Source organism: Tamandua tetradactyla, chromosome 2 (assembly GCF_023851605.1).
Source record: "Tamandua tetradactyla isolate mTamTet1 chromosome 2, mTamTet1.pri, whole genome shotgun sequence".
NCBI classification, from domain to species: Eukaryota; Metazoa; Chordata; class Mammalia; order Pilosa; family Myrmecophagidae; genus Tamandua; species Tamandua tetradactyla.
This window is the reverse complement of record NC_135328.1, coordinates 222,398,411-222,420,904: the sequence shown is the minus strand read 5'-3', so window position 1 is coordinate 222,420,904 and position 22,494 is coordinate 222,398,411. Positions and strand designations below refer to the sequence as shown.

Below are 22,494 nucleotides of genomic sequence, written 5' to 3'. Positions count from 1 at the left end.
GACACAAAAGGACAGATACTGTATGATTTCGCTATTATGACTTTGGTAAAGGTAAACTCAGAGGTTTATAATACAGAATATAGAGGCCTAGAGATACACAGAAGCTCGAGATGGCTGGATGGTTAGCTAATGAGGTTGAACTTAAATATAAGGGAATGGATAGAAGTGAAGGTAGCTCCTTAGTGGATGTGGTAGTTAGATTCAGGTGTCAACTTGGCCAGGTGAAGGTGCCTAGTTCTGTTTCTGTGGACATGAGCCAATGGCGTGGGAACCTCATCTGTTGCTGATTACATCTGCAGTTGGCTAGGAGGCGTGTCTGCTGCAATGAATGATGTTTAACTTAACTGGCTGGTGCTTAAATGAGAGAGCACGACATAGCACATTCCAGGCAGCTCGGCATACCTCATCTCAGCACTCACAGCTCAGCCCAGGCCTTTGGAGATGCAGAAAAGAATCACCCTGGGGAAAGTTGTTGGAACCCAGAGGCCTGGAGGGAAGGCCAGCAGAGACCATCCTGAGCCTTCCCACGTAAGAAAGAACCTCAGATGAAAGTTAGCTGCCTTTACTCTGAAGAACTAATGAAATAGATCCCCTTTTATTAAAAGTCAATCCATCTCTGGTGTGTTGCATTCCGGCCGCCAGCAAACTAGAACAGTGGGTCTATAAATAAATTGCTATATTAAAAGTGAACATGATTGAAAGGGGATGTATAGAGCCATGTGTCCCACCAATTAATACCACAAATATAAATAAGTTCTTGCATGAACTACTTCAAAGTTATGAATCTTGTACAGAGAGTCAATAATAGAGGGGTTTGGGGGAACACTACTATTGCATGCTACAGTCTGTATATAGCAGGAAGACATCAACAGCACATGGCAACACCAGGGGTAAGTAATTTGGTGTGGAGAGGACAAGAGTTAAGGGGAGTTTGGGATTTTCTATTTGGCGTGGGGGTTATTGGTTAGTTTTCTCTTTGAAGCAATGGAAATTGTCTAAAATTGAGAGAGTTGATATTTGGACAATGACGTGAGGGTAACGTGAGACGTAGAGTGTTGACGTTGGACGTTATCCTGATGCCCAATTGCTGGAGGTGTCTGAGAAGAGAATGGTGAGCTGCAGTGTACACATGTGATGGAATATTGTGTGGCCACAGAAAGAGTGGAGTCATGAAGCAGGCAACGAGGCGAATGAACCTTGGTGACATTATGTAGCGCAATATAAGCCAGAAACAAAAGAACAAATTTTTTATGTTCTCTTTTAGAGAATACTTACAAGAAAATTGGGGCCTAGATTGTAAGCTCTTAGAGCAGTCACATTTGGTTCAGAGCCGCTAATGTTATTTCTAGATTCTGAGATGCTGGGCTATATGTAGAACCTGGTATCTCCCTGGAACTTCGGCTACCTGTGTGACACCTGAGCCTCAGAGTTGGAGTTCTGCAACTCTGGAAGTCAGCATTGCCACATACAACAGCTGTTAAAGAAACAAAAAAAGAGATCAGGCTTCAATCGGAGATAAGAATGAAGCCAATGTGGCTGGGACTACGGTGAGTCAGAATACGGGGGTAAAGAGGACATTGTCTGTATCTTAGAACTTCACCTACTCGATGGGACCACAGGAAGAGAGGTTTCTTTTGTCCCAAACCTAAATTTTCTGTAGCACATAATCTAACTCAACCTGCCTGGATAGATCATTCAAACAACCCGAACGCATGGAGCCCAGAATGGGAGTGAGGGCTTGTGATTCCATATGGCTTAAGGTAATGCCCAGATACCAGAGTTTGTTGGGCAGATAATTAAAAAGTATTGCAAAGTCCCTTGAAGGACTGGGTGAAAAGTACGAAACTCCTAAAGTTTACCGCCGGGAAACCGCTGATAACTGTCTCAAACATTAAGGACTCCCAAGTCAAGTCAATAGGCCAAGCCCTGGATCCTGAGGCTTCCTCTGGTGACACTCCTGCAGGTAGTGGAGAAGCTTAGCCTACTTCTGGAGGAACCTCTGCTGTGGCTCAGATGTGGCCTCTGTCTCTCTAAGCCCAACTCTGCAAGAGAAATCACTGCCCTCCCCGCTACGTGGGACATGATATCCAGGGGTGAAAGTTTCCCTGGCATTGTGGGAGAGGACTCCCAGGGATGAACATGGGGTCGACAATGCTTTCCTAATCAAAAGGGGGAAAACAAGTGTAATAAAATAAGGTATCAGTGGCTGAAAAAGTTCAAATAGAGTTGAGAGGCTATTCTGGAGGCTACTCGTACATAAGCTTCAGTTAGATATTGTTAATTCCATGGTTTGCCAACCCCCAACCAAAAGCACTTCTATTAACCCTAAAGAACACCGAGGGCTTTATCTGAGTGTCTGCAAAATGTTCATGCACTGAGATTACTTTCCTGAAACCTACAACCTCCAGATGTTTCCTAGGCCAGGTAGGTCCTGAAACCCAGAGGGGCCAACCTCTCCAGAGCATCAACTAGTTCTATCCTTTATCCCACATTCAACACCCCCTTCTAACATGAAAAAGCTAGAATGGGAGTAGCCCAAATACCCCTAAAGATTGGGAGAAGGATCAAAGGAGAAGGAGGAGTTATAGCAGAGAAGATAAGATAGGATTTACTTCTTGTAATGAGTATGAGTGCTGAGTCATCATATTAATATTTCTGTTAGTCTCCAGTGTCTTGGAGCAGCTAAAAGGAAAAACCTGAAATTGTGGAACATTTCAGGACCCATACCAAACTCTGAAATCTGTGCTATAACTACCTGTTACAATGTATTTCAAAATTTATTGCTTTTTCTGGTATATGTGTTTCATTTCACAATAAAAAATGTTAAAAAAGAAAGAATTTTGACATTTCTTCAGAAACTTTTGATTTCCTAAAGGTTGACCTTGATCTGAATAATTGTATGTTTCTTTTCTCTCTCTTTAAAAAAAGAGGGCTGGCAATGAGTTTGGCTGAGTGGAAAACACAAGCCTTCCCTGAGAGTGTGTGCTCAGCGGCTGGTTGTCAGGCAGGTGTGGTGGATGAGCTCCTACGACTGCGTGGTCAAGGGAACCACAAGCCGAGAAATTAATTTACGGCGGCCCCAGGCTCACAGCCTCCCCAGGTGCCAGATGAACACCAACGCAGGGACCCTCCAGAGGGCAATTTCTCAGCCCCAGCCACCAGGATCCCACAGACAACATGAGCTGTGTTTATGAGCAGACAAGTTCCTAGGAGAGAGAAACTGTCAACAGCCGAACCAGAGCCCCAGGGAGCTCAGAGTTTGGGATGATCGGATGGAGGAGTTGTGGAAGATGGCATCAGTGGCTCTAAGTGTGGACTTGCACGATGCGAAGGGGACCGTCTTGGCGTCCATGCCTTTGCCACTATGGGCAGAGGATATCTTCCCATCTCATGATGCTGGGTTTGCCCATGTGATTTGCTTTGACCAACAGAATGGAGGGTGGGGAGATGTTATGGGAGGACGTGAGCCCTCTGAGTCTCGTGGGTTTTCGTGCTGTGATAGGGAGCAAGCGCTAACCACTGGCAGGATAATAACTAGGTAAATCTGAAATATTTAAAAAGAATTGAAAACAAGGGCAAGGGAATCATAACAAAATAACTAATTGTAGATTTGAAAATATTTATTGTCATTCTAGAAATAAAAAAGCATTTGTGAGGTTTAAAAATGCACAACTAAATGGATAGCTTAAATGGCCGATAAAACAAATCCGGAGAGAGAGTCAGTGAATTGAAACTAGGTTTAAACAAAATTACCAAGGATGCAGAAAAGAGACATGGAAATGTGAAAGAAAATGTCAGAGACATGAAGGATAGAGTGAGAGAAATCAAGCTTATATGATCAGAACTTTAGAAAGAGAGGTTAGAGGGAATATGGAAGGCACAATACTAACAAAAGACTGGCTGAAATTTTCAAAATTGATAGAAGTCATTAATTCTTGGATTCAGAAAGCACAGCTAATCCAAAGCAGGACAGAGAAAAAGAAACATCTCACACTAACAATGCAGAATACTGACGACAGCTCACCACGCAAAAGAATGACAATTAGCCTGAGAAGTCATTCCATGGCACAACCAACAGAAGTCAGAAGACAGTGGAACGAAATCTTCAACATATAGAGAGACAATAACTCCAAGTCCAGTTTTATTTAACCAGCTAAACGATTACCCAAGGGTGACCGCTAAATGAAGTCAGTTTCAGACAAAAACTAAGAGTTGACTGATGAAAGGTTATCTGAAAGCACGTTCCTGAAACTCGCCCGGTGGAGATGAAGGTACACATGCAGGAACCAGGCCTTGCCTTGCGCACTCCTATCCCTTCCCCAATGTGGGTCTCAGCAACTGCCCAGGCTGCTCCGAGCATCTGGGAAGTGAAGCGAGTCTGGAGGGAGCTGCGAGTTCCCGTATTTCGAGCCAGCTCTGGGACAATGCAGGCACCTCTGCTCCGCAGACAACGCTTGATTATTAAATGTCTAAAATGTGCACTTCAGAATGAAGGGAAACTGCCTCATCAGGGATGCCTGGGATGTAGGAAGAATGATGCACATGAGAAAATGTAAACTAACCTTGGCCGATCTAATAATGATGCTGCCTGCATTTAGTGGGTAATATATACACCAGAAACCAGATACCCAACAGGAATTACATTTGCGCTGGGGGATGGGTGTGAGAAGACCTAAAGTCCTTGTATGGTGTGGAAGAAGGGCAGATATATTCATTAGCTTAATACTTTATCACATTAAATAGGAGTATAAAAATTTAAGGTAGAGAAGTTCTGCTATACTTAGGACATTGGAAGCCACAAGAGAATATGTTCCTCATCTTGATAAGAAAAAGCCAGATAATTTACAAACAGCATAACTTCTCTGGAGTCCACCCAAGAGTTGATGTCACCAGGCAACCAGGACAACTCCACTGCAGACTGACAAGGGCGTCCACGGAGAGACGACACATGATGGCTTCAGCTATGACACAGCATGACACAGCCCAGAACAAGAGCTGGTCGCGACACAGGTGGGTCAGGAGCCATCAGCTAACAAATCTTACAGGTCGCGTATGGGTTAGCACTTCAGTTAGGAACAGTTGGTGGTGGTCCACAGAAGGGGATTTTGCACTTGCACCTTCTTTCCTGGGGCCCTCACCAGGTGTGTGAGAAACATCAGGGCAGGTCAGAAGACCAGAGAGATGCTCCTTGGAGACACAGGTGCGAAGCCCTCCTTCTTCTCTTATAGGAATGAAACGCCTAAGGCAGTGGGGTCCTCCCACCTCCGGGACAGGCAGAAATCTACTACTCTGGAGCAGGGTGAGGAGAGGAAATCCTCTGCCTGGGGGAGCGGGGCAGGCAGTCGCCAGGGGCTCAGGGTCCTTGCCCAGCACCAGGTAGAGGTGTGAGCGGAATGGAGCAGGGAGCGCTCTCCTGCCCAAGGCGAGCCTTGGGTGAAAGGCAGAGGCTGGTGGTGCGGGGATGGGGAGAATGCCGAGAGCGCTCTACCCCCAGCGGGGGCTTAGTACTGCAACACCACCACAGTCCATGACCGTGACCCAGGCACAGGGGCCTCTGAGAGCCGGGGTGGAACAGGAATAGGAGAAACACACTGGCACCCTGAGCCACTGCTCTAAGCATAGGGCAATGACGACCCACTGCTCAGGAGGGGTTTAAATGTCCGGTGATCTGGAGGTGACAAAACCCAACATCAGCTGACTCCTGGCTGGACTGACTCACTGCCACACTGACCACCTGGCAGAAGACAACGTGTGCCCATTTCTGGGTGCAAATATCATTGACTGTGGCCTCTGCTCTTCTGCACATGATGTCCACCATCCAGGAAGAAATTATGACACACGGAAGAAAGGCAAGAAAAAGCAATCTATTGTCAAGGGATAAAGCAACCAATAGAACGTGACTCAGAGAAGCCCAGATTTGGGCACTATTGGAGAGGGCCTTTAAAATGACTCGGATTAAAATGTCAATTTTGGGACAAGATGCAAAACACACACAGACAGAAAATTTCAGCCAAGAGATGGAAACTATAAAAAGGAGTCACATGGAAATATCAGAAATATAAAGCACATTATTACAGGTGAAGAATTTCTTTGACCCGATTTGTCAGCACACTGGATGCAGCTGAGGAAAGAATCAGTGAACCTGGAGGCTAATTAGGCCAAACTTTCCAAATTGAGCGTATTAGTTAGGGTTCTCTAGAGAAACAGAATCAACAGGGAACACTCACAAATATAAAATTTATACAAGTGTCTCACGTAACCATGAGAACATAGAGTCCAAAATCCACAGGGCAGGCTGTGAAGCCAGCGATTTCGATGGAGGGTCTGTACAAACTCCACAGGAGAGGCTCGCGGGCTGAAATAGGAAGAGAGCCTGTTTATTCTGAATCCTCCTTAAAAGGCTTCCAGTGATTAGATTAAGCATCACTAATTGTAGAAGACACTCCACTTGGCTGATTACAAATGGAATCAGCTGTGGATGCAGCTGACGTGATCATGATTTAATTCTATGAAATGTCCTCCTTGCAACAGACAGGCCAGCACTTGCCCAACCAGACAAACAGGTACCACCACTTGGCCAAGTTGACACATGAACCTGACCATGACAGTTCACCCCTTGTCAACTTGGCAGCTATAAATATCACCTTAAACCATACCTAATTTCTAAATAAAACACAATAAAACACACATTCTTTCTTTCACCTAACAATACTCAACTGTCCTGCATATAACTGGAAACACATTAAATCTCTCCAGAATAGGGTGCAAGTAGTTGGGTAATAGTCATTCTTAAACTTGATATCTTACAACTTAAATAGAATAACAGGAACAAAACAGCATTACAGTCCTCGTTTCTGTAATTGATCACGTGGTCGAAGTTCATATTTATCACTACCTTCTTCCACTACCCATTCCATGTTCCCTTTACCCTCAGCAAGCACTTCAGCTGGCCGTGGTTCTTTGTCTGGTGGGGTGACCCAAACCTTCATTCCTGAAGTTTCAGAGCCATTGGTAGCCCTGCCTGGATTGGGTTGTTGTACTTTTCCATTGATTTTAATCACAGGGCATGGTAGTACTAAAAGATGCCCTAGGGGATCTCCTATATTCCAAGAAAACTCTTCTCTACCTCCATTGTATAGTAGCAGTCTTGTTTCCCCTTGATAGTCAGGGTCAGTCACCCCAGACAATAATGCATTCCCCTTCTTGGCTTGTTGATCCAGGGGCATGAGTAGCCCAAAATGACCAGGTGGCAGTCTTAGTTTCCAGTTCAGTGGAATCATTGTTGTTTCTCCTGATGGAAGCACTCCTTGTTTTGGAACTAAAACCTGTAAACCAGCAGAGCTCAGGGTCACAGGGACAGGAAGCAAAAATTTTCCTAGTGGATCACTAGGGGTAATAGTGGGTGGTACCACTCCCATTTCCACCCCTTGGTTCCTGGACCCATGGACCCTGGCTATGCGAGAAATAACACCATACAGTGGATGCTGATTCAGAGCATTTACAGCTTCCTGGAGAACATTACCCCAGCCTTTCAAGGTATTGCCACCTAGTTGGCACCGTAATTGAGTTTTCAAAAGGCCATTCCACCGTTCTATCAATCCAGCTGCTTCTGGATGATGGGGAACATGGTAAGACCAGAGAATTCCATGAACATATGCCCATTTCCGCACTTCATTTGCTGTGAAGTGTGTTCCTGGATCAGAAGCAATGCTATGTGGAGTACTATGACAATGGATAAGGCATTCTGTAAGCCCACGGATGGTAGTTTTGGCAGAAGCATTGCATGCAGGAAAACAAAACTCATATCCAGAGTATGTGTCTATTCCAGTTAGAACAAATCGCTGCCCCTTCCATGAAGGGAGTGGTCTAATATAATCAACTTACCACCATGTCGTTGGCTGGTCACCTCAGGGAATGGTGCCATACTGAAGGCTGAGTGTGGGGCCCTGCTCCTGGAAGATTGGGCACTCAGCAGTGGCTGTGGCCAAGTCAGCCTTGGTGAGTGGAAGTCCATGTTGCTGAGCCCATGCATAACCTCCATCCCTACCACCATGACCACTTTGTTCATGAGCCCATTGGGCAATAACAGGAGTTGCTGGGGAAAGAGGCTGACTGGTATCCACAGAATGGGTCATCTTATCCACTGGATTATTAAAATCTTCCTCTGCTGAAGTCACCCTCTGGTGTGCATTAACATGGGACACAAATATCTTCATGTTTTTAGCCCACTCAGAAAGGTCTATCCACATACTTCTTCCCCAGACCTCTTTGCCACCAATTTTCCAATTATGGTCTTTCCAAGTCCCTGACCATCCAGCCAAACCATTAGCAACAACCCATGAGTCAGTATACAAACGCACCTCTGGCCAGTTTTCCTTCCAAGCAAAATGAACAACCAGGTGCACTGCTCGAAGTTCTGCCCACTGGGAGGATTTCCCCTCACCACTGTCCTTCAGGGACATCCCAGAAAGGGGTTGTAATGCTGCAGCTGTCCACTTTCGGGTGGTACCTGCATATCGTGCTGAACCATCTGTAAACCAGGCCCGAGTTTTCTCTTCCTCAGTCAATTCACTGTAAGGAACTCCCCAAGAGGCCATAGCTCTGGTCTGGGAAAGAGAAGGTAATGTGGCAGGAGTGGAGACTACGGGCATTTGGGCCACTTCTTCATGTATTTACCATTTTGGCCCTATCTTGTATAGACCATTTCCACTTTACAATAGAGTGCTGCTGCACATGCCCAACTTTATGGCCTGGTGGGTCAGACAACACCCAGCTCATGACAGGCAACTCAGGTCCCATGGTAACTTGGTGGCCCAAGGTTAAGCGTTCAGTCTCTACTAAGGCCCAGTAGGAGGCCAAAAGCTGTCTCTCAAGAGGAGAGTAGTTAGCCGCAGCAGACGGTAAGGCTTTGCTCCAAAATCCCAAGGGTCTGTGTTGCGATTCTCCTTTAGGGACAAGCCAAAGGCTCCAAACATCATCTCTCTTTGCCACTGACACCTCCAGCACCATTGGATCTGCTGCATCATATGGGCCAAGTGGCAGAGCAGCTTGTACAGCAGCCTGGACCTGTTGCAGAGCCTCCTCTTGTTCAGGTCCCCACTCAAAATTAGCAGTTTTTCTGGTCACTTGATAAATGGGCTGGAGTAGCACACCCAAATGAGGAATATGTTGTCACCAAAATCCAAAGAGACCAACTAGGTGTTGTGCCTCTTTTTTGGTTGTAGGAGGGGCCAGATGCAGCAACTTATCCTTCACCTTAGAAGGGATATCTCGACATGCCCCACACCACTGGACACCTAGAAATTTCACTGAGTTGGAAGGCCCCTGTATTTTTGTTGGATTTATCTTCCATCTTCTGACATGCAAATGCCTTACCAGTAAGTCTAGAGTAGTTGCTAGTTCTTGCTTGCTAAGTCCAATCAACATAATATCCTCAATATAATGAACCAGTGTGATGTCTCGTGGGAGGGAGAAATGATCAAGGTCCCTGCAGACAAGATTATGACATAGGGCTGGAGAGTTGATATACCCTGAGGTAGGACAGTGAAAGTATATTGCTGACCTTGCCAGCAGAAAGCAAACTGTTTCTGGTGGTCCTTACTAACAGCTATTGAGACAAAAGCATTTGCCAGATCAATAGCTGCATACCAGCTACCAGGGGATGTACTGATTTGCTCAAGCAATGATACCACATCTAGAACAGCAATTGCAATTGGAGTTACCACCTGGTTGAGCTTACAATAATTCACTGTCATCCTCCAAGACCCATCTGTCTTCTGCACAGGCCAAATAGGAGAGTTGAACGGGGATGTGGTGGGAATCACCACCCCTGTATCTTTCAAGTCTTTAAGAGTGGCAGTAATCTCTGCAATCCCTCCAGGAATCTGGTATTGCTTCTGATTTACTATTTTGCTCAGTAGGGGCAGTTCTAGTGGCTTCCACTTGGCCTTTCCCACCATAATAGCCCTCACTGCATGAGTTAGAGAGCCAATGTGGGGATTCTGCCAGTTGCTCAGTGTGTCTATTCCAATTATACATTCTGGAACTGGGAAATAACAACAGAATGGGTTCAGGGGCCCACTGGACTCACTGTGAGGTGGACCTGAGCTAAAACTTCATTGATGACCTGGCCTCCACAAGCCCCCACTCTGGTGGACCAGAGTGACGTTTTGGGTCCCCTGGAATTAATGTCACTTTTGAACCAGTGTCTAATAATCCCCGAAATATCTGATCATTTCCTTTTCCCCAGTGCACAGTTACCCTGGTAAAAGGCCATCGGTCTCCTTGGGGAAAGCTCAGAGGAAGATTAACAGTATAAATTTGTGGCAGTGTAACAGGGTTCTCCCCCAAAGGGACCTGGGCTCCCCTTCATTCAAGGGGGTTAGGGTCTGTAAACTGTCTCAAGTCTGGAAACTGATTAAGGGACCATGACTCCGTGTTTTTGTATTTTGAGTTAGACTTCTGTTCACTTGACCTAGAACTCTTTTGTTTATACAGCTCGAACAAGAATTTAGTAGACTGCCCTTCTATTGTATTTCTAGGTACCCCGTGATTTACTACAACTCATATAATTTTGACTCCTGCTTTGAGTTTGCTGTCTATTATAGTAGCCACATCTACCCTGTCTTTGGCGATTAAGTGCTGCCACCTGGCTTCTGCCAACTTGGGATCTGGTCATCCCCATTGTGTTTAAGGATTCCAGCTCAGTGACAGCAGTTCCTACAGTAATATCTGACCTACAGAGAAGTTCAACTACAGAGCTCTTTAGGGATGATGGTGCTAGTCTCACAAATTTATTTCTCACTGTTCTGATAAAAGGTGCATCCTCTGGACATTCCTGGGGTATAAGAGCAGGCTTTGCATGATAAATCCACTCTAACATTCCAATCTCTCTAAGCCTCTGGATCCCTCATCTACATTATACCAGGGCAGTTCTGGCATTTCAACCTCAGGTAATGTCGGCCACCTTTGATTCATGTTTCAACCAACCATCCACACAAACTGTTAATACCTTTTCTAAGCCTTCGAGCTATAACACTGAATGCAGAATCTCTGCTTAGTGGGCCCATATCAATAAATTCAGCCTGATCCAGCCTTATATTCCTCCCACCATTATCCCACACTCTTAAAATCCATTGCCACACATATTCCCCTGATTTCTGTCCATATAAATTGGAAAACTCACACAGTTCTTTTGGAGTATAACGTACCTCCTCATGTGTGATACTTTGTACCTCACCTTTAGAGGCCTGTTGGGACTTTAGTCTAGTTATAGGTCTGGAAGAAATGACGGGTGGTGGGGTGGGTCATGAAAAGAATTAGAAACATCTTCCAAGCCATTTGCCTCAGGGTCTCATTTGCAGTTTCATCTGGTGAAACAGGATTAATAACTCTAGGGCTAATCCCTTCAGGAGGAGGTTGGGTGGCCAATTCCTCAAGGCAGGCTGGAGGTGGGGCGGCTATTTCCTCAGGGCAGACTATTACAGGGTTATCTAGAGAAGACTCAGCATGACCTAGGGTTTCAACCTCGCCCCCAACATCATTATCAATCCATATGTCACCATCCCATTTTTCAGGGTCCCACTCCTTTCCAATCAGTGCCCTCACTTTAACAGCAGACACCGTGCAAGACTGAGATTTCAGTTTACGTTGTAAAGTTGCTACTCTAACAGTAAGATTCTGAGTCTGATTTCAGAGATCTCAAGTCTACGGCTATAGGAAATAAGATTTTTCCTTCAGGATATTCATAGAAACGTCTACATCTGTCAGACGGCACTTAAGCTTCTTGTCTGAAGCCTTAAGCCCATCCCTTTCACTCCTTAATGTAGCCCGCGTATCTAACAACAACCAGCCAACATCTCTATAACTCTTATTTCCACAAAACTCTGTAAAGGTGTCAAAAACATTATCCCCCAGAGTCTGGCTTCGTACAAGCAAAGCATTAGGAGAATCGAATGATGATATTTTGACTCTTTTGCAAACTCACTCCATGGATTGGGAGTGTCATCCTGATTATGGGAATCAGAGTCCTTAGTGCCTTTGAGTCCAGTCAGAGTAGAAAACCATTCATAAAAACTCATTTTTAAGATTCTGTGTCTTAAGAACCACTCCTGGTACCAAGTTGTATTATTTAGAGTTCTCTAGAGAAACAGAATCAGAAGGAAACACTCGCAAATATAAAATTTATAAAAGTGTCTCACGTGACCGTGGGAATGCAGAGCCCAAAATCCACAGGGCAGCCTGTGAAGCTGACGATTCTGATGGAGGGTCTGGATGAACTCCTTGGCCAAAGCAGGAAGAGAACCTGTTTCTTCTGAATCCTCCTTAAAAGGCTTCCAGTGATTAGGTTAAGCATCACTCATTGCAGAAGACACGCCCCTTGGCTGATTACAAATGGGATCAGCTGTGGATGCAGCTGACGTGATCATGATTTAATTCTATGAAATGTCCTCATTGCAACAGACAGGCCAGCGCTTGCCCAACTAGGTAGACAGGTACCACCACTTGGCCAAGCTGACACATGAACCTGACCATGACACTGAGTTACAAAGAATAAAAGGGTAAATAAAAATAACATCCTCATACTATAGGATAATATCTGACTAACATTCATGCAACTAGAGTCAGAGAAAGAACAGAGAAAGAAGTTGAAGAATCATCTGAAGAGACTATAGCTAAGAATTCTCCAGAATTAGTTAAAAAACGAGAAGCCACAAAGCCAGAGAACTACAGGCAGAGTGAGCACCGACACACACACACGTATGCACACATCACTCCTTGACACACAAAAACAAGAATTTCAGCAGTAACATGAAAGCTAGAAGAAAATGGAGTGACAGAAAGTAAAAACTTGCTAACCCATAATACTATACCCAGCAAAAATACCTTTAAAAAATAAAGATGAAATAAAGAACTTTTCAATTCAACAAAGGCTGAGAGAATTCATTGCCAATACAGTTCAACTACAAGAAATGTTAAAAGAAATTCATGAATAAGGAAAGAGATATCAGAAAGGAATTTGGATCTACATATAGAAATGAAGGGCACTGAAAATGCTTTTTTTTTTAGAGATGAGAGAGGTCAGCCAGGGTCATCCAGCTCTAGCATTCTTGGAATTTTGGAAAGATAATTATACTTTATATTTTTGTTGGTTCAAGCCATGTTATCAAACATCAGCTGCCTAATAATGCAAAGCGGCACAAGAATTGCCCTCTTCTGCAGCTTCATAGACTCACTGGATTTCAGAGATGAATATGGTCTTAGAGTTTTAGCCTAATGTCCACTTTCAAAAAAAGCAAAAACCAAGACAAGGTGAAGTAAGTTCTCTAGGACCACACAGCCAGCAAGCAGCAGAGGATAAAGTATACACGTGCTCTGAACCATGTTTCAGTTTAGAAACTAGTAGGAGGTCTCTTATTTAATTCAAGCTCATAACTTTGTGCAGAAAATAGCGAGTTGTATCTGGTCGTGCAAAATTAAAAGCTGTTCACTTAAAAAAAAGATTTTTGAGAAAAGGTCGGAAAGTTTGGGAAAACAATTTAAAAAATTATAAATATCAGTTTGAATTGGTTTACGTGTACAGTGATTAACAATAAGTGATATTTGTGAACTATCATTACCTTACACAAGTAAGCCACATGCCATGACTTTCCACAATTAACTAAAATATGTTTTACAAGCATGAGGCTTATATTTGAAATGGGAGAAGATAGTCCTTCTAATAAAAGTAATTTGACAGAAGAGAAAAAGAAAGCCTTCAAACAGGATAGCTATTAATGACAGAATACCAAATAATGACAAAGAAAGGAAATATAATCTCACTATTCTTCATAGCTCGGCTATGAACAAAACTTACATAGTAAATAAATATAGTAAATGATGATGTGGATTTAACCCAAGGCTACAGTAAACCGAAATTGGTAGAGTGAGCCCAGGTGGCTTAAGGAGTATCCAGGAAGTCAGTAATGGAATCTGACATTTATTGACCGTGTACAGCATGATGGACATTTTTTTGACTGTTACTGATGCACTGAAGTCATTAACTCTCAAATAAGCTTCTAAAGTGTATGCTACTATTTCCTCCACAGATAATGTAATGGAGGCACAGATAGGTTGAGAAAACCTACCATGGTCACACAGCCAGGATGCAGGAGAGCTGGGATGCCCAGCCTGGCTGTCATATTAGGAGCCTGGGTGTTAGCCACCCCCTTATAATGCCTTCTCGTGATCTAAAAATGTATAATAAAGAGAAAAGAGTATAGGGATAAGGTCTAGACACACAAGATACTCTAAGTCCAGAGGTTGAAAAATTTTTTTGTTAAGGACCAGACAGTGCATACTTTAGGCTTTGTGGTACACATATAGTCTCTGTCTTTATCAGACAATTTGTGTTGCAGCACAAAAGTAGTCATAGACAATGCGTGAACAAATGGGTGTGGTTTTATTACAATAAAACTCTATTTACAAAAAATAGGCAATTGGCAAGATTTGGTACATTGGCTATGGATTACCAACCCCTGTGCTAGACAGACAGTGAATGTGGTTGCTTCTGGGCAGCAGAATTCCAAGAATGGAGCCATGGGAAGTGATTCTCATTGTAAATTTTGTGAAAAGATTTGATTTTCTTAATGATGTTTATCTATAACTTTAAGCATAATAAATAATCAAAAAATTTTAAGATAACTATTAAAATCATAAAATATAAAACTTCCAAGCTAGTAGAGGGATAATGAAATGAAAAGATAACAGATCAGTACAACAGAGGGAAAGGAAGTGGAAACGAGAGGCAGAAGAAGCATAAAACAAAATGGAAAAAAATACGTTCAGTTATCACAATAAATGTAAGTAGACTAAATCCTTCAGCTAAAAGACAGAGATTGCCAGACAGACAAAAACCAAAATCCAGTTGTGCACTGTTACAAGAGACACATCCAAAACTAAAGATATGATAAAGTTCAAAGAAAAAGAGTAGAAAAATAAGCCAATCAAATATTCATGAGTTATTACTAGTTATGTCAAACAAAATAAAATTTGAAGCAAAAAAGCACTATTAAAACAGGGAGGATTATTACACAATTAAAGACAGTTTAGGAAGATAGACCAATTCTAAATTTGTATTCACTGAATAATGTTGTTTTAAAATAGGTAAATTAACATTCAGATAAATACAAGGAGAAATTACTCAATAGTGCAAGATTTTAACACACATCTGTCAATAATGGAAAGATCAAACAAATGAAAAACAGCAAATATATAGAAGATTTGATTGATTAACTATATATAAAAGCTTTCATTTAACAACTTACATTCCACAAGCACACATGAATTGCTTATAAAAATGACTGTTAGCCCTAAACAAGCGTCAACAAACACCAAAGAACTAATATAACATGAACCATAGTTCTGATAATGTAATTAAGTTAGCAATCTATTTAAAAAGGTAATAATGGCAACCCCCACCCCCCAAAAAGCATGCATCTGGAAATTAAGAAAGATTTGTAAATAACGCATGAATTAATAACAATAATCATAGCAGAAATGAGAAAATACTTGGAAATAAATGATAACACTGTACATAAAACCTTCTGACATTGAGCCAAAATGGCACCTCGAAGGAAATATTTAAGTTTACATACTTATATTAGAAAGAAGAGAACTAACTAGCCAAGTAAACAGGCTAAGAAATCAGACAGAGAACAGTGGAGGAAATCTAAAAATAAAAGGAAAGCAACACTAAGGGTAAAGTCAGAAATAAATTAAATAGAAATAAAGATACAATACAGAGAATTAATCAAACTCAAAGTTGGATCTTTGAAAAGGCTGAGACGTGTCAGTCCCGACGGCCTGAAATGGGCAGGAAGTGAAGTCAGGAAATGAGGTCCCGTGGATGCAGCTTGCCTGGCTGATGGTGGGATGCCCGCTCAAGTTGCCAAGGCATGGGTGCAGCTTGGGACCCCACTCCTTCTGGGCTCAGCATGGGCACCTCCGTCTCCACCTCCCCTGGTGACCCCGCTTGACCACCGGGGCGTGTGGTGCCCCTACCTCTATCCCACCCCGGCCCCTGGGGCTTGCGCAGGAGACTCCAGGTGCCCAAAGGCGGCCCTGGCACTGGGTAACTAACTGCATGGTAATGGATGGCTGCCGACGGCGCAGGGACCTGGGGTCGTACCGCCCAGGGTGGACCTTGGCCTCTTAACAGCCAGGGGATCTGGGCAGGTTACAAGACCCTGGAGGCCTCAGTGTCCCCAGAAGAGGTGGGATAAAGCAGAGCCCCCCACTGGAGAGGGTTGCCTTGAAGGCAGCGTGCACTCCCGTCCCGCTGCGCTCGTGCCTCGCCCTCCCCGGAAGAGAAAAATCCTCCTTGCACCCTCAGCTGGGGTGGGGGAGTCAGTCCTGCCCCTGGAAGCCTCAAAACTAAGCGCGCTTGTCCCCTGAGGGCTCCCCAGGGCTCTCCCCACCCCGTCCCCGCCCATGGTGGGCAGTGCCGTCGACTGCAGGAGGGGATCCGAGGGCCATCGGGCCGCAGCCACACTGCGCAGCGCTCCTTCGGCGGCAGGGGCTGGGGACTCCCGCGGGACCTGGCGGTGCGGGTGGCGGTGGGGGCAGCCAGGCGAGCCCGGCCAGTCCCCGCCGCCGTGGGACGCGGCCTCTGCACTGCACAGAGCCGGGAGCGGCCGCGCGCGGGCGGCGGGGATGCGCCTCCCACGGCGGGCGGGGGGCAGCCCGAGCGGGGCCGGGGCCGGGAGGGGACAGGCGGGGTGCGGGGGCTGCGGCCTCGCGGGACCGCGCGGAGCCCGAGAGCCGGGAGGCCCGGCGGAGCCCCGGGCAGAGGCTGCTGGAAGAAGCAGCGGCTCCCTGCAGGTCAGTGCCCGTCCCGGCGTCCCGCCCGGCGCCCCCTCAGCCGCCTTTGCGCAGCCCCCCGCCTCCCGCTCCCGCCCACCGCGGGCACGCACCTGCCACGCTCGTGACTGCCTCCTTCACGAAAGTCCAGGGGCTTGGGCTGGCTGGGGTCAGCTGGGATGGCGGTCCTGGGGGACCCCTCACTCACCTCTGCTGGTGGCCAAGAGGCCACCCAGGGCCACCAGGGCTCCGGTCAGCAGCAGCAGCAGCAGGAGCAGCAGCCCCCCTTCCAGGAGGCGCCGGCCCTTCTTCCCAGGCCAGCCGGCCCTCTCTGCCATCTCCACCTGGCTTTCCGACTTGCCCATCACCGTCTCTAGACAGGGGCACAGTGTGTGGCTGAGCCCCTAAAGACCAAGGGCGGGAGGGAGGCAGGGGCGCCAGGGCAGGGGGACGTGGCTAGCGCCTACCTCCAAGGCCCTGGCCGAGACCGCAAGGGCCAGCCGCTGGCTGGGAGCAGTACTTGGTCCTTTCTGAACGACCGGCCTTTTCCTACCTCTCCACCCCACACCAGCGTGGCTGGGTCTCAGCCTCCCCACACGAGCCCTCAGTGCCAGGCTCCCAGTGCCCAGGGGCGTCCATGACAGGGGCGGGGCCCAGGCCTGCTGGGTCACTCCTCCCACGTGGTCAGCCTGTCTCCCAGCCCACCCTCTGGCTGAGGGTGACCCAGGGCCCAGCCTGCTCATGGTGTGGGGTCTGCATGCGGAAGCCAGTGGCCGAGTCCTGGGCTGAGGAGCTCACAGGGCTGCTCATGGCTGGGGAGGTGTCTTAGGTGCTGGGTCTGGGAGGTGGCTTAGGCCACTGGACTCCCTGCCCACTTTCTGTCTGGAACCCAGGGTGGGAAAAGGCTGTGCGGCCTCCAGAGGCTCTGCAGTCTCTGGGCTGGTGGGCAGCTCTTGTCACTGTCTCTGCCTTGTCACCGCAGATGGACTGTGTTCTCGAGCTGGGCAGGCAGTGGGCAGGGTGGGGGGACACGTGGGCTAGGGGTGGGGCTGCTGCCAGGTGTGGGAGAGGGGGTGCTGCCTGGAGCTGGGTGGGGGACTGAGAGGGGACAAGAACATGCACAGCTACGAGCTTCCAGGTCTGCATGTGTGTGAGTGAGTTTGTATGTGCATGTGTGAGAGAGTTGTGGGATGTGTGTGTGTGAATGAGTGTCTCCCTGTGAGAGTGTGCACACGTGAGTGTATTATGCATGAATGCATTCGTGGAAGAGCGTGTTGGGTATGTAAGTGTATGAGATCATAAGTGTTCACGTGTGAGTGTGAGAATGTGTATGTGTGCACGCATGTGTATGTGTGAGTGTGTGCTGGAAGAGGCGGCAGCTCCTGCCGGTCAGTGCCTGTCCCGGCGCCCCTCGCTGGCCTCTGAGCTGCCTCTCGGGCCTGCAGCTTCCAGCCCTTGTGGGGACGCGCCCAGGGGTCTGAGCCTGTGTCCCGTCCATGCCCAGTGGGGTCGGGGCTTGGAGAGAACAAGACAGCTGGGCCACCCTCAGAGGTGTCCGGTGGCAGAGACTGGCTCTGCTGGGTTCAGTGCTCTGAGCCTGGCCACCCACTGCGGGTCTGGCCTGAGTCCTGTCCCCCGCTGCCTTTGTCTTTGACATGTCCCAGCCTCTCTGGGCATCACTCCCCGTGGGGGCTTTAGACATGACCCCGGCAGTCCCTGATCGTCAAGCGAGTCTCAGCAAGGGGCCAAACCCCAGGCCCCCGCCTCCCAGTCCAGCCCCCATCCCCGGCCCATGCAGGCTGTAGACTGGCTGTCCCTACTCTGTGGCCTGAGACCCCCTGGGCCCCGTGACACTGAATCTGGCTCTGCTCTGCGGTTAGGGTGGGCCCTGTGGGTCCCAGGTTCTGGAATATGCTGGGCACCCCTCTTTCTCTGCCAGCTGCAGCCTGATGGGTTCCCTGGCAATGAGGAGACCCTGCAGGCAGGGCCATGCTCTCCTGCCGCTGGATCCGTCCATCTGGCCCCGGCGAGACAGGGCTGAGGCTACCCCGGAGCCCCCGCGGCAGTGTGGGGGGCACCAAGAGTTGACCTGAATGTCAACCCCCTGCACCCCAAGTCTCTGTTCCCAGCCTTTCAGGGTGCAGCTGAACCTGAGATTCCTAATGTTGGACAGGGCTCCCAAGTCCCCATGCCCCCAGACTGAAAAGCTCAGAACCCCCAGAATTTGGTGTCCTGGGGAATGGCTGTGGGTGGTGCAGGGCTGGTTCTGCAAGATGGGGGTGCCTCTGGGGGGTTCTGAGCAGGGATTCCGTGTGCTGGGTGGGGGTGGGGTGGGGTGGGGGGAAGGATCGGCTCCTTCCCGTCCTAACAAGGCTTCCTGATACAGAGGGCTGAAGGGCAGATCCAGCGTCACTGCCACCTCTTCTCAAATGCTGCCTCCTCCAGGAAGCCCTCAGGCTTTCCTAAGCTCTCACATGTCACCCTGGGCAAACGGGGGTATCGAGGCCCAGAGAACATGGGAGACTCGATGAGGTCACAGAAGGTGGGGCTGACCTTGGGCCCCAGGGCAGCCCATGGCTTTTCTCCCCGGGCTGCGTCCTGGCTTGTCTTGCACTGTGCCCTCACCTGGTGCCTCCCTCTGTCCTGGCCCAACACCATCCACCCCTCGGGGCTGATCCCAGCCAGGACACCCGAGAGCTGCCCTGGCAGACCTGTCCTGGGCCCGCGGCCCCCATGAGGCCCGTACTTCTCGGATTCACGTGCGATGGTGGCTGTGTGTGTGTGTGGGGCACACGTGTAGTGGCCCCTGCCCAGCACGCGAGCCCCCTCTACACTTCAGTCCTTTCTCCCGCCCTCTGAGTTCTGCCTCCCACAGCACTTTGTGGGGAAGGGAGCCAGGACCCCCATGCTGGGAAGGAGCAGTGGGGCCTGCAGCCGTGCACAGCCTGTGGGAGGGGGTGTCCCGAGGCCGAGGGGGTGTGGCCCCATGGAAAGCGCCTGTGCTGGGTGGGCCGGGACCCCCTCATTGGACTGCGCAGTTCCCAAACCCAGGCTCTGGTCACCCTTTACCCCTGTGCATGGGACCCGAGTCCCCTTTTGTTCTTTAAGCTTTCATTTCCTGCAGAATCCCATGTGGGTGGATGCTTGGGAGCCCTCCATCTCCCAGAACCGGCCTGAGCTCCCACTCCCTCTGGGGCGGGGCGAGGTGGGCACTTGTCCTGCCCCCCGGGCCCCGTGAGACTGGGCACTCCCGTGGGTTACCTGGGGCCGGTAACCCCCTAAACGCGAGACCAGATGTCCACTTAACAGACCCTGTGACCACCAGCCGGCTGGGTCCCAGTGGTGTGGCCATCGCCCGGGACCCTTCCCCTGCACGCCCCCTCCTGCCTTGACCTTGCGCCCAGAAGCCAGCACCCCCTCCTGCCCCCCGAGTCCCACACCACGCTCTCCTTGCTGGGGACCTTTCCCTCGGGGCCCTTGCCCGTCCTGCCCTCTCGGCTGGGTCCTCCCGCCGGTAGAGAAACTGCTGCTGGGTCTCCCCCTCCAGCCCTCTCGGGGCTGCCTGTCCTTGCCTGGACCTGCACCTCGGTCCTGTCCCAGTCTGCCCTCCTGCCAGGGCAGATGCCCTGGCAGGCCGTTCTCTCGTGCCTCCCCGACACTCGGGGTGCCCTGCTCTGCCTCTGCCCGTTGGCCCCTCCTCGCTGGCCTCCCTCTGCCCGGGCTCTGCCGTCCAGCCCCGAGCTCCCCTCTGGCCAGGTGTCCCCGTCCCTGACCTGCGTGGTGTCTCTCCCTTGAGTATGGCCCACGTACCCATTCATCCAAGCTGAGCTCCTGTGTCCACGCCCACCCTCCTGGCCCCCAACCTTTGTCTTTCCAACGGCCGGGCCCTCTCTCACCAGCGTTGGATCCACCCCACACGGCAGAGGGTTCTCAGGGGAGCCCCAAACCTAGCATAGGAGGTCGCCTCTCCCTGCTCCCCTCGAAGGTGAAGCCGGCCCTGGCCGTGACCTCAGGAGGCCCTCCCCCACCAGCACAGCCCTCCCCCACCAGCCCCCCACAGCCCTCCCCCCACAGCCCTCCCCCCACAGCCCCACACCTGGGCAGGCTCTTCATGGGCTTCCCTGTTCCCAGACCTTGCCCTGACTCCCTCTCGCCTCCTTCAAGTTCTTGCTCAAAGCCACCCTCTTGGCGACCTCAGTACCACGAGAGCAAGCCCGGCCCTGCCTGATAACGGCACCCTGCCAGCCCCCCATCTCTACCTGCCACCGTCTGTCAGCTCTGGGTCAGGGGTCTCACCTGTGCTGTGCCCCAGCACCTGCACCAGCACCCACGGGCCCCGGGAGCCTCATCAGTGTCAGGAAACGAACACGTGAGGAGTGAATGAATGGCCGGGCATGGCATTTGGAGCTCTGGCCTCGCCAGGTTTTGATTGCTCAGTGGGAATGATCTCTCCTGCCCTTTGGGTGCTTCGTGCAGTCCTAACCCCCAGGGACTAGAGAGGGCAGGATGGGCCCAAGGGGCCTGCTGGACCAGCGGCCACGCTGAGCCATGGCCAGAGGGAGGTTGTGAAGCATCTGCTGAAAAGGCTGGGAGACCCAGCTCTGCCCAGCCGGGGCCCGCGGCCTCTCCAGGGAAGGGGCGACACCCCCTGCGCAGGCGAAGCCCCCTGCCCTTCACGCACCCTGGGTCCTGCTGTCCGCGCGGCTCACCTTTGGATCACTTGGGAGCAGCAGCGTCACCCACGGGCAGGTCCCTGCAGGCGGCCTGGGGCTGGGGACAACCAGGTCAGGCAGATGGACTCCCAGGAGGAGAGGGCTGCGGCTTCTGGGGGCCGAGCCGAGCGGAGTGGAGGCTGGCAGGCGCTGGGCTTCCGCCTCCATTGTGATGCGGTCGGGGCACCCGGAGGCTGTGATCTCTGGTGCCCACAGTCAGGGCATTCCGTGGGGGTGGGGAGGGGCCGGAGCGGCTCGTCCGGAGGGCTGCGGGGTGGGGCGTGTTCAGGGCTGCGGGGCGCGGCTGCACGCCCCCATGTGCGTGCACACACATACACGCACACGCACACCTGGTCAAGGCTTGCCTGTGAGGCAGGGTCGGGGCTGCCGTGCGGTGGCCGGGCAGGGCCGGGCTGGGCAGAGCAGTGCCCACTTGTTTCAGGCCCCGCGGAGCCAGCCTTCCCGGCCGGACCCCTGACACCCTGCGAGGGCATCGGCCAGGGCTGGGCATACAGCCCTTCAGGATGGCCCCTCGCCTGCGGCTGGCTCCTGGCGCCTCCTCTCCTTTCTGTGGCCCCCAGCCCAGTCTCACCTGGAGGGTGCACGCCATGGAGCCCTGAAGCTGGGGCTCAAACCCCAGCCCTGACCCCACGGTCCAGGGAGTCGCCTTCAGCTGCCCGGCCGTCCCGAGGCCGCCTGCCCTGAGGTCCAGAAACAACCCCCGCAGGGCCCCAGTGGCCCCAGGCGGCCTCAGGGAGCACAGTCTGGGGAGGCGAGGGCCCCTGGGGGTGGCGGGGGGACCCTTGGCTGCCAGGGGCGCCTTCTGGGAGCATGGGCACCCCAGGGAGTGGTGGGTCCTCTGATGTCCATCTGTCCCTTGCCGCACCTCCTGTATCCTGGCTGGGTTTCCCAGCGCCTCTCTTCTGCCAGCTGCAGAGCCGGG

General features: G+C 50.0%; 1 protein-coding gene across 2 annotated transcripts in view; it reads right to left on the bottom strand.

Moving 5' to 3' along the window:
• The window catches only part of MMEL1 (membrane metalloendopeptidase like 1), a 52,271-nt gene extending 30,565 nt beyond the window's left edge, over nucleotides 1–21,706 (bottom strand). Inside the window, exons 1-2 of one of the 2 annotated variants that reach the window (XM_077151539.1) lie at nucleotides 21,549–21,706; nucleotides 17,048–17,212 (exon numbers count right to left, since the gene is read on the bottom strand). In XM_077151539.1, the coding sequence (XP_077007654.1) occupies nucleotides 17,048–17,204 (157 nt within the window). In that variant the 5' untranslated portion in view covers nucleotides 17,205–17,212; nucleotides 21,549–21,706. The remainder of the gene's footprint in view (nucleotides 1–17,047; nucleotides 17,213–21,548) is intronic. The other variant, XM_077151538.1, reaches the window with a different exon arrangement.
• Between the last annotated feature and the right edge of the window lie 788 nt (nucleotides 21,707–22,494).